The 12,510-nt window shown below is 36.4% G+C and overlaps 1 protein-coding gene and 1 long non-coding RNA gene across 5 annotated transcripts in view; one reads left to right on the top strand and one right to left on the bottom strand.

Annotated features, from left to right (window-relative positions):
• LOC148849653 (DNAJ heat shock N-terminal domain-containing protein) overlaps positions 1-2,414 on the top strand; it is a 49,877-nt gene extending 47,463 nt beyond the window's left edge. For all 3 annotated transcript variants that reach the window (XM_088950456.1, XM_088950455.1, XM_088950454.1), the window contains 5 exons: positions 635-793; positions 1,001-1,179; positions 1,296-1,376; positions 1,460-1,615; positions 1,891-2,414. In XM_088950456.1, the coding sequence (XP_088806582.1) occupies positions 635-793; positions 1,001-1,179; positions 1,296-1,376; positions 1,460-1,615; positions 1,891-1,983 (668 nt within the window). In that variant the 3' untranslated portion in view covers positions 1,984-2,414. The remainder of the gene's footprint in view (positions 1-634; positions 794-1,000; positions 1,180-1,295; positions 1,377-1,459; positions 1,616-1,890) is intronic.
• Positions 2,415-11,341: 8,927 nt separating this feature from the next.
• LOC148849652 (uncharacterized) lies at positions 11,342-12,281 on the bottom strand. Of its 2 annotated transcripts, none has more exons than XR_016100202.1 (2): positions 12,089-12,281; positions 11,342-11,901 (listed from the first exon to the last, which is right to left on the bottom strand). It is a non-coding gene; the product is annotated as an uncharacterized LOC148849652 (long non-coding RNA). The 2 variants fall into 2 exon arrangements; XR_016100201.1 differs by having other exon boundaries at positions 11,988-12,161.
• Between the last annotated feature and the right edge of the window lie 229 nt (positions 12,282-12,510).

Here is a 12,510-nt window from a genome sequence, read left to right as displayed (position 1 = left end):
CTCTCTAGCTTATTCCGTTGGTATATCTGGCTGCTACATATTGTCTGCTTAGCATTTGAAACACTAAAGATTTACTGCTATGTAGTTCCTACAGCATTGTGTTTTGGATCTGCTAAATCTCTGGGTGGGGGCATTCTACCATTGAAGCAAAAATCAGCAAAATTGGGTACTGGAAAAAGGAAAAAAAAAGGGGGGGGGGACATGCCTATTTTACCAAAGCAAATTGTGGCAAATTTGGGTACTGTAGGCCCCGAACTAAGAGGGGAAAAAGGAAAGGGCTGGGGGGATGTCTCAACCAATCACTACTTGTCTAATTTTGCATCATTCCTTTAATGGATTATTAAGATAGTAAATAGGAATTGGCTATGCCATTGAATTTGTATAAATAGACTTATTAGACATGCTTATCTCTTTGAAGCAGTTGGGACTGTTTCTGATTCTTTTGGCTGTCGCATCCTTCTACAAGTTTTAATATCAGGAGTTGGAACCATTAACATGTCCAAGCAGTTGCATACATTTAAAATGTTTTTTTTTTCTTTATTTTTTCTTGACTATTCCGCAAACAAATAATAAGTGTCCAATGCTTGTCTTTATGTTGTTATACTTATGATTTTTGTTTCTTTGTTTTCTGCAGCTTATGGTGTTGATATGTTGAACACAATTGGTTATATATATGCAAGACAGGCAGCAAAGGAGCTTGGAAAGAAAGTGATGTATTTGGGAGTGCCGTTTATTGCTGAGTGGTTTAGGAATAAAGGGCACTTCATTAAATCTCAAGTAACAGCTGCAACAGGTACACCATACTGCCCGAGGTGCCCAAAAACTACTACGCCTAGTTGTTTTTGCTAGTATTGTTTATACATCCTTGGTGCATTTGTCTGTACATTGTTGCATGCATGTCTGCTTTGAGCTCTCTGTTGTGTTTCAAGGTACCTAAAATTCAACTGTTGGCATTATCTTTTTTGGCGGATCAATTGATTGAGGTTGGTGGCTATTGCAGGTGCAATTGCTTTGATTCAACTGCAAGAGGACATGAAACGACAACTAAGTTCAGAGGGGAATTATACTGAAGAGGAACTTGAAGCATACCTACAATCTCATAAAAAGTTGATGATTGATTCTCTGTGGAAGCTCAATGTTGCCGACATTGAAGCCACACTTTCCCGTGTTTGTCAGATGGTTTGTTTTTCTCATCTGTGCTTCTTCATAGCTTGTTATTTGTGGAAGATAGCTACCCGTGAATTTGATCATTTCCAGATGTGTTCTGTGGTAACATGTTCATCGTAAAATTGCAGGTCCTTCAAGATAGCAGCATCAAGAAAGAGGAGCTTCGTGCTCGTGCCAAGGGGTTGAAAACACTTGGAAAAATATTTCAGGTACTATTTTGTGTATCTTGATCCATGATATTACTGTTTTTCATCAAGTTCCTTATTTTACATTGGAATATGATAAAATTTAGCGGGCCAAGTCAGCCAATGGGTGCGAAAATGAAGCTATGCCCAACAGTTCAGTTCATAAGCTGAATGAAAGTCAACAGAACCATGATGCTAGTTCTCCTGATTCATCACCAAAATTTCCACCTCAGTACCCATCTTATGCAACAAACGCAGCCCAGGTATTTATTTCTTGTTTCATTTTCATTTGATAGTTAATCCATAAATCAAATCTTTTTACACCATTTGATCACCTGATAAATAATGATTTGATGACATTTTTGATAGATTCATCAGCTTCTGCAAATCCTTGAGTAATGATCTAGATTGTATTCTAAGAAAATCTATGAATTTTGTCCCATTTCTTTAGGGCAATCCCTTCTTTGCTTTCTTTTACTGGGTTTTGCTGTTTTTTCCTTGCTCTAATTTTCCTTTCCAATTGGATTATACCTGCTAGAGCCCTTATGTGGAGGCTCCCAACATTGCTGGTGTTCCACACTTCAACTTCCCAATGCCAACAGCTCCACCTGGTGCACAGAGGTATCCTTAATTAGCAAGTAGGGAGTGAGGGATTTTATCATTTGTCAGTTTCATGTATCATATACAACACCCCTTTAACGTATCGTTGGCATGGTGGAGATAATTTGTTGATGCTTGTGTTTGTATTGAATAGTGAATTGTAAGTTGGAATGTTGCCCCACATTCATATCAGCAGGTGATGTAGAAGACATATTTAGTCATATAGAAATAGAAGTAGATGTGGGGTTCGTTCGCTGCATTTGGCTGAGTTGGGCTGGCTCCCATGTAATTTAATTGTTTCTTTTAAGGGGCAGGTTTTCCTCAGCTTCTTTGTAAATTTGAGGTTCCAAGTGTGGCTTGACTTGTCTTTCCTTTCTTTGATAGTGTATTGGATTAACGATGAAAATGTGTTGGCTGTATGAGTATGGTTGCATTAATCAGAACTGCTCCATTTGAGTCAAATGGGTTAAGCCATATTTTCATAAATTAAGAACTAAAGGTACAGAATAGATAAATTTACAGAAAATTACAGGAATTTTAAGAGAATTGGCAGAACTGAACATGCCTTTAATACATCATTATATTAAACAAGTGTGATAAAAATATTGTTTTACCAAAAAAATAAAAAGATATACTATTATTAATGATGAAAATGGTTAAAATGCATAGAGAGAATTAATGTGTAACCTGAAATTTCAGTGGTTAAATTGATCTAGTTATGAGGTTATCAGGTAACAGGCATTTTGCAAGTTGCAAGTGGTTTGGTGGTGAAATAAGACTTGGAAGTCTGGTTGGTGTGTTGGACAAGTTGGCCGGTCGAGTCTGTTGAAAACATGGACTCTAATGCTATACTTCACTGGTAATTCTGTCGGCAAGTCACTCCACAACCAAAGTACCAAACTCCTATAATCTATATGATGACTATTACAAGTGTTGTACTGGGCCATTCTGCCTTAGGAGCGTCATTAAAATGAATCTGACCTGCATTACCCGCAGAAAAGTGACCGTTGTTACATTTGAATCAGTGATTTGCCCGGCGGCCTTGGCAATTCTGGCCTAGAAATTTCTAACTCTGACATAAGGTTTCCATCAAAGACCAGCCCTGCCTGTTAATGGTCCAAAATATTTATCGGATCGGAGTGGATATTCTGATTGTCCTGTCCATCCGATAGCTTAACTACATAGAACAGTAGACCAGTAGTATTGAACAAATGTGCGGGATCAACCTATTTTGGGAATTGAGGACTCCGACTCAATAGATTTGAGTGGAGAATCTAACCAGTTATTAGCATCGTTAGGGAATGAGGTTCTACCGCTCTAGTCAAAGCAACTATGAGCGGGAGCAGATGATGACCATAGAAGCCGGAACCGGATTTCAAATACGTAAATTAGAATGGACGATCAGGATTCAACCCCACTGAATTGGTGCTCACTGGTCTTACGGTACTAACAATGCATTCGGGATTTTCTACTCACTTTTCCTGCCCACTCTCTAGCCTCTGCCTGGCGTGAATTGGAGCATAATTGAGATATGTGTAGCCGCAATTCACGGCGGGTAGACTAGAGTGTGGGTGGGAAAAGTTATCAGGAAACCTGGGCTCCTAACAGTGGCAATTTGAATCCGAAACTGTAGAGAACTCTGAGAAAAAGTCACTGAGGCCGCATTTGTTTACGGTACATTCCAGTCGCTGTCTGGATGGAGTGTAAAAAAATATCAAAGATTGATGTAAAACTCCGTTTTTAAATATTTAAACTCCTCCCACCATTCTATTGCTCGTAAATTCTCTTTTTTCATCTCCCTCCAACTGCTCCAACTGTCAAGTTCCATTGTGGCAGAGAAAATATGAGTTTTCGGTCAGGCTTCAAGGGGGAAGATGAAGAAACGAGAAATCTTTTTCGACGATATTCAGTCACATGGCTTCTTCAGTCTATCACTATCCCATAACCTAACTACTCTGCCATTTAGCATCATTAAATCTAGTTGAGCTCTGGCGACGGCGGTAAGAGAGAAAACTGGGGAGGTGGATGGTTAATTTTATAAGCATTTGCCTGGGATTGACATGATCTGCAACCAGGGATATTTTAAGAAGTGTTGAGAAGAAAACAAAGATTGCTGCCGGGTTGTAGGTTGGACAGCAGAGGAGATCTGCGACCATGGGAGAGGGATTGACCGGAGATGACGGAAAGGCCACCAATGCAAATTGGAAACTGGGTTTCGTATTCACCTATTGTCAAATATTTTTTTAGTGCCTTTGCATGAAATCAATCATGTTGAGGAAATAGTTGCTTTCTTATTTTTTGGATTCTGTTCTACGTTAATTTCTTTTGTTGAATAAATTAAATCATATTGAGGATGATTTTATTCTTCTCTTTTATCTTTCTAATCTATCTGACTGGATCTAACTTTGAGCTAGTCTCACTTTCAGACCCGAATTTCAAAACATGTCAATCGGGTACATGGACTTCCAAAACATCTCAATTTAGCCCCTGTCATTAGAAATCTGTCAGTTATTTGTATTATGTGATAATGTGACTTGTCATTTTTGAAAATGTCAAAATTACCCTTCAATATGAGATACTGCCCATCATCATTTTCCTTAAAAATCAAAACTGAACCAAAGCAATGATGAACAACCCAAAGAACATTTGGATTTGGCATTTGGGTGGTTGATAAAGAAAATTAGATGACACTTGAAGGACATTTGTTTCCTTTCACATGCCACTTAACGATGGTTAATGATTTTGGACTAAAGTAGAACTTTTTGGGAGTTCGAGTAGTAGATTGGCACGTAATGGAGTTCAGGTACCAAAGTGAGACTAGGCCCAAAGTACAGGGTATTAATCTGCAATTTATCCTATAATTTTTTTTTAGGGAGATCCGAAGATATAATAGTAATCATTTTTTTGTCAAAAAAGGGAGATTGCCTCATCAAATAAGAGGGATCAGGGTAGCAAAAGAAGAGATAAGGGGAAGAAAGTATTAGATGTAATAAATTAATTCAGTCCATTGACACTCCTACCCCCATAGGACACTATAGCCGTACATATGAAACATCTCCCATCAATGACAACATACAGCATTTCCCCGAGTTCACATCTGCCCTCCACAGAATGTGCCCCAAAAATGTCCCACATGCACATCTCAGCATGCATTGAGAACATCTCCCTGTACTTGTCATTTGGAAATGTTCCCAGGGATGTGCTATGAGACATTTTTGAGGCACTTCTGTGGGGGGCAGATTTGAACTCTATTTTCCCATGAATGAGGAGTACAGGGTGTGAGGTTGCAGTATCTTATGGAGTTATGGGTATTAGACTCAAGTGCGTAAGAAGTCAGTTTAGAAAATTCATTTTCTACCTACGTGCTTCTACAAATTAAGAAGCCAAAACAAAATATTGGAGTTGTCCTAAAATGCCAATGAAAAAGATTGGAAATGACATAATTGCCCAACTTCCTTCTCTCTAAAGCTCTATTGCCATATACCCTGCTATGTTTGGTTTAAGAATTCCACTATGATATAGAAAAGATATGATATGAGAAAACAACTGACCAATAAACTGGAATCATAAATGTGATAGCAAATAAGGTGTTATTTATGAAAATTCACGGGTGTGTTTTGATTGGTCAAAACTATTTCCGTATCATATATTTTCTGCATCATAAATTTTCCCTTGGTTTTAAAGAAAAGGTCAGAAAAAGAAGGAAAAGGTAGATTTTCCCTACTTTTCCTTCAAATCAAATATAGCCTAAATGGAGATCTTTACTTCTTCTCTTGTGGTGGTATACCCACACTCCATCTCTATAGGTGTAAGTTGGAGTCTTGCTGTTAGTCCGTTGAATTCCAAGCAGTCTTTAATTCTGTCAGATGTTTTATGTTTTATGAATTTATGCTTCCTCTCTATAATCAATCAAATTTGGATAATAAAATCTCCATTTCAATATAAGAATTTTAAACATTATTTTAAAAGGCTTAAGCCTTGAGTCATGAGGCATATGTTTGGCGGCAAGTTGCACAAATTTTGTATTAAGGTTTAAGCCTCACAACTTTGATGAGGTTTAAGCCTTTGTAAAATGAGATGTAAGCCTTAACGCTGCATTTGTTTGTAGTGTAAAACCTCACCACCAGTTTAGTTTTGGTGTTTGTTTGCAATGTAAATCAATATCCATGTAAAACTCCACACCATTCAGGTTTAGATTTGTTGGTGTTTGGACGGAGTGAAATTTTACATCATAAATTGATGTAAAACGTCACTTATGATGAGGTTTTACATTGATTATCAATGTAAAAACTACATCATCAAAATTGATGTAATACTACATCGATACGCATGTTTTTTGAAACTCAACGATTCACATAATTCAAACAGTCAGTGAAACATCACCAATGGACTTTCACATCGATGATGTTTTACACCACAAACAAACACAGCCTACATCTCAATGTGTGAGACAAAAAGGCGTAAGCATCAAATATAAAGGATTACTTCGTGACTTAATGCAAAAGAATATATTTTACACATTTTTATAGCTCAATATGTATGGGAAGAAGCACTTCAATAATTATGGGCCAAAGAAAAAAAAATGTAAAAAATGAAAAACCGATAGGACAAATCAAGTTTACTTTCTATTTGTGTTTCAGGAGACTTCAAATGCAAAATGCAAAAAGGGCCAATCAAGTTCTTAGTTTCTCTTGGATAAACTAAGTAAGATTTCTTTTTCTTATTGTTTTAAATTGAATAATTTGAAAACTTTACGTTTCGAAACATGAAATATAAAATGGATATTATTTAATGTGAAATGCTTATATAGTTATAATTGACTAATTTGAAAACTTTCTATTTTATTGATATTGGTACCTTCTATCATTCTAGGTACATTATATGCTATTTTTATCAATTTATAAACTTTAATTAATTTTTTCTTAATCTTTGAAGCTTACACTTGGTAATGCCTTGAGGCTTATGCCTCGCCTTTTGGGGCCATTACGCCTAAACTACATATTTAATCTTTTAAAACCTTAATTTTGAAGGTTGTCATTGATAAGAACAAGGATAAAATACTATGGAGAACCAGAAATCAAGAGTGAAGATATTTGGTTTTTAAAACCCAAAAAAAAAAGTAAGAATTCTATGATTTATGCAACATGATATTAAATAAGCATATGAAAACATGTTTTTGAAACTAAAAATTTAAGAACGTGTTTCTAGTTTTGAAAACAAAAAACACATATACTCAAGAAGATATTTTGGTTTTTGTTTTGGGAAACAATTTGTTTAATTTCAAATTACATCGTTTTGATCTATTTTTAAAACTGGCAACAAGAAAAATAATTCATGTTGTAGATAACTCCTTAGTTTTTTTTTTTTAATTTCTACAGTTCATTTTTAGTTTTTATATCACTATTTGTATTTGATTCAAATTTTATGGTTGTGCAATCTATGTATTAAAGTCAAAGATTTTAGTTTTGAAGTTCATCTTCTCTCTATGTTGGATCCAATTTTTTTTAGTTTTGTAGTTATGTGAATTCTTATATGAGTCTGGATCTGCTCCTCACACGAACCTCACAACTAGACCTGTTCATGGGCCAGGTAACCTGATGGGCTAGCCCAGTCTGGCCCGTCTTAAATCGAGCTTGAACAAAATTTTAAGCCTATGGGTTCAAGCTTAGGCTCTAAAAATCGGGCCCAACTATTTTTTGGGTCGGGCTTGGGCTTTCCCAAATAAGCCTGGCTCAAGCCCGACCCTGGCCCGATAATATTAAATATATAAAAGAAATATAATATATATGTTAATAATACATAATATATATTATATAATAATAGAATTAATAGAAAAAAAAAGTATTACATATATTAAATATATAAAATATTATATATCATATAATATATAATTAATATGTTATAAAATACCTATCAATGTTGGGCTTCGGGCTTGGGCCCGAGCTTCAAACTTTATATAGGCTCGGGCTCGGGCTCGGGCCTAGTAATTTCCTATTTATAAAGAGGCAAAGTCTGGCTCAAACCCAGCCAGGCCCAACCCATGAACAGGTCTACTCACAACACATCCTAACCATACATTGGGAACATCGCCCATATCTTGTGTTGTTATTCTTGGGGAGATGTTCCCAATACACGGTGAGATGATGCTGTGAGGTTGGTGTGAGGTGCGCTTTGTAAGGAGCAAATACTCATGTGGGCCCCATATAAAAAAAACTTGAGAAACTTTTATAGTTTGTTGCATTAAAAATATATATAAAAAATGAAAAGAAGCTATGTATACCATCAAAATGAGTAATATAAAGAAGTAATACAACACTCTTCCTCACTCCCAACCCAGTCCCAATACAAGCCATGAAAAAATAAACCCAGCAATGTTTTAGAAAATCGGTCATGCTGCCATGGTGGATTATGTTAAATTTCAAAAGCAGATAGAAAACAAAAATAGCTGAAAATATACAAGTGAAAACTACTTGAGAAAATAACACAAAAAACATTTATTTCTGTGATAATTTTACATAACATAACAGTTCTTATTTTGTCTGCTAAACCAAAGATTCTGTTGAAAATTGGTGGACCTGTTTTAGTAAATACATGTATGTTGTTACCATGCCAGCATTAAAGTTCAAGTGGGTGTATAGCCTACCGTAATTAGGCAAATAAGGGAATCTCTATATGGGTATTAAATAAAAGCTAGCTTGCATTTCTTCTATTTGTTTATCTATTCTATCATTATATAAAGTAAATACTTGATTATATAACCATACTTTATATCTTTGCCCTTAGTTGCACGTGTGTTTATGCCTGTACAGTTGCTCATAAAAATTCTACCCACATCTACCCATATAATATTACAGTCACACATGGAAAATATCTCATCCCCTAAGCTCTAACTACAATAAGATGCATCCAATTATTGTTGTCTGAGTTCTCAACTTCACATGGACCTGAATGAATGCCTGTAAAGCACCATCTATATCAGTCGACAAACTAACAACCTTCAGGGTCATTTCTAGGAACCTGACTGCATATGATCCACAAACAAACTGGCTAAAATGAAGGCTTTTGTATGGACCGCACTGCTTGTTGGTTACTTGAATGTTTTGCCTTTTGTCATTTGGGGTTCCACCAAAATTTGGTTTCCACAAGCTTTTGTACAGGTCGCTAAAATGAAGGCTACAAAAGTTAGGTGAAGCCTTTATGAGAAGAAGCAAATATCTATACGAGTGAATAACAAAATATGCACCACTGTTATTTTATCCTTCAGAAGTCATAACCACATGGAAAGTGGAAACCTTATTGCAGAGAAAAAGCTTTAGAGATTGAAGCTAACCTTTCTTGATCCACCCAGGAAAAAAAAAGAAATTAAGATCCATCACTTACCCCACTCAAGTCTTTGTAGGGACAAAGACAGATGAGTTGTAAGGCCGAGGATAAAGTGCAGGAGACATAGGTTTGGTCTGGTGGAAAAGTAAGTTCTCTGCATCAGATCCTAAGTGTCTCCATCCTTTCTCCTTGGATGGTTGTAGCAGTAACTGTATTTTTCCAAGTTATCTCAAAGTGGTGTTGGTTATTTAAAATTTTTCCAAGTTACAGAACAAAAGAAAGGCTTGCCAGTTGCTAGCAAACTAACCCTCTGCCCCTACTCCAGCAAAAGAAATCTGGAAGGGAATGCTAAAAAGTAAAAAAGAATCTACAGGTGTGCAGGGCAAGGCTCAAAGTATCGAAACACCCTGATAAGGGGGATGGGGCCATCTTTTTGTTGTACAACTATCAAAACCACATCATTTCCCAAAATTGTAGAGCCTCCAGGCATATTTTTGTTAAATTGATCTCAAAAGCATATCATGCATGGAGCTCAATCAAAAGCTTTCAACTCCCAATTCATCTCCTTCAGTGGTTTCAAAGTTCCAAACCTCATTGCTTCAAGAGAGAGAAAAAGAATGAACCTCTGAAGGAGAGCAAAGAGCTGAGTTCTGCTTGAATCACCCTTTCCACATCAGAACTACCGGTGGACATTCCTCATGTACAAGATGGCCCCATTTCAAACCAATAAAACCATCAAGATTCAATTGTATAGACCCTAAAAGAAAGCTGGGGAACACTGAGAGTGGTCAGCAATAAGATTATCTCTCACAGTACTATCTGCTAAACAACCTTTGAATAAGTTCACAACAATCACTCAAGGAGCCACCTATTATGATCAATCCAATGATCTAGGCAGAATGAGCATGTATCTGTAAAGTACAACCATTAGCAATTATTATTTCATTAATAATTGCTATAAGGGCTTCTTGGCAAGGGAAGGTCATTCAATCCTTTTCATTTTCTTGTTTCTTTATGATCAGAAAGAAAACAATATCATACTAACGAGTATAAGATGGGCCAAATGAAAGCCCTCTGCAAAAGAAATCCCTCCAAAAGTATAATTACGCACAAGCTATACATCAGAAACCACTGGATCAATAATTATACCACGCCAATCATTAGAAAAAATAAAAACTCCAAGAAAATAGGCAATCAAAAGAATACTTCATTCTTATAATTGATGACCAAAAAGATAAGAGCCCTTAAATTTTTTCAAAAACCTTGAAGACCTAACTAAATATACCATAAAGAATAAGCTAATATGCTGTTACAATGTTGCCAAATACTCCAACAGCAAATGCTGCAAGGTTCCACAAAGTTTATCCCCCTCCCTTAGTTTTTTTTATTGGTATCCCCTCCTATTGAATTTAACCAAACAAGTCTAAGAAATTAAGCCAAGTTGCTTAGAATAATCCACTGGATTCTGAAAAGATTAAAAAAAATGCCACCAAATTTACAGGAAGCACTAATAGTTTATCATGAGATGGGAGGCATGACCTGCTATTTGGAATGGAAGCACAAGTATAGAATGCCTCTCTGAGACTATGTCTATCCATAAGCTGATCAATGGTGAGACTTTTATTGACTACATTCATCACATAAAGAATAAGACCTTGGATAGGATATGTAGTCACCATACCCAATTCAAATATATCAACTTCCCAACCACTCAAAGAAAATATCAAGACTTCATGAAAACAGACATGTTTTATTGATCTTCACTACAGCTATTAGGATCCACATCCCAAATTCTTCTATCATTTCCCCACAGGGGTCTTATTTTTCTTGGACAATAAATCAACCAGCAAGTCCACTTACAGCAGTCATTCACATGGTGTCAAAGAAAATGACTCAACATCACCTCTTTAACCACCAAGTCAGAGCATTTGATACCAATGCTCTCCGTGCTGTATAAGGGTATAACTGTACAAGACTGAAAGTTAGAGGCTTATCCCCATACCAAGTGTCTTCCTAAAAGGGCTTCAAGTTAAACTAAGATGCTTAAAAAGGAGAAAGATGCACAATGAGAGAGCATAGAAGTCATGTTGTATTAACTATTAGACAATGTTAAACGACCAAGAACTAGGAAGCAAGTAATGGCACGGAGAACCTAAAAATGGCTCAAAGGTCCTCATATGCTGTGCAACAAGAAAATCAAATGAATTTCTTCTCAACCGTGTATGAGAAAATAAAAACAGGAAAATAACACTTTCAATGTATTGAGTTTAAGGGTAAAAGGAAAGACATCTAAAACGACAAACCCGCTTTGCAAGACTGCAAGCACGATCTGGTGAGTTCAGGATTTCATAATAGAACACCGAGAAGTCGAGTGCAAGCCCAAGCCTTATTGGGTGAGTGGGAGCCAAGTCGGCGAGGGCAATGTCCTACATGAAAAGATTAGAGAATAATTTAAGAACTAGGAAAATAGACAGACAAACAAATGTAAAAGGTGTTCCCCGAATCCCTTTCTTCTATGTTTTGCTTGATCATCGTTAAACAGTCAAATGATCATTTTTCCTATTTCTTCTTTCTCTTGTCGTGGGAAAAAATGGCATATGTTTCCTTATTTTGATCTCATGGTTACCTTGTATAAAGAGAGAGAGTCGATTAGTTCAACTTAACAGATAGAAATACCTCAACACAGACAGAGAGAGATGGATGAGGGTTTACCTCGTACAGAGAGAGAGAGATGGACGAGGGTTTACCTCGTACAGAGAGAGAGAGAGGGACGAGGGTTTACCTTCTACAAAGAGAGAGGAGCGAGCGTTTACCTTGTACAGAGAGCGAGGGCGAGAGAGTTCAGTGAAAGTCGAGATACTCGAGCTCGAACGAAAAAAAAAAAAAGAATTGGTAGGGCACGAAAAATACAAATTTTTGCCGAAGCTCAAATTTCATTCTGGAAAGAATGCATTCTGTGGCAAGAAATGAATATCCAAACACCTATATCTCATTCATTCTTGCCCAAACACCTATATCGGCAAGAATTAAAAGAATGAGGCTATGGGCAATGAACCAAACATGGCGTAAGATGACTACATCAGGTTTTTTCGACCCATTTTCAAGTTATCCGTTCAATATATAGATTAGTGTTAGCAGCCAATTCAGATCAACTTTCAAATTACATTTATAATGTATGGAATTATTAATACATTTAAAATCTTTTTAGAAAAGAAAATTGAATAGAAATCAAGGT

This window comes from Nelumbo lutea, chromosome 6, assembly GCF_056320005.1.
Source record: "Nelumbo lutea isolate HS-2025 chromosome 6, American lotus-T2T, whole genome shotgun sequence".
NCBI lineage: Eukaryota > Viridiplantae > Streptophyta > Magnoliopsida > Proteales > Nelumbonaceae > Nelumbo > Nelumbo lutea.
The sequence above is the reverse complement of the archived record's forward strand: the minus strand, read 5'-3'. Positions and strand labels throughout refer to the sequence as shown.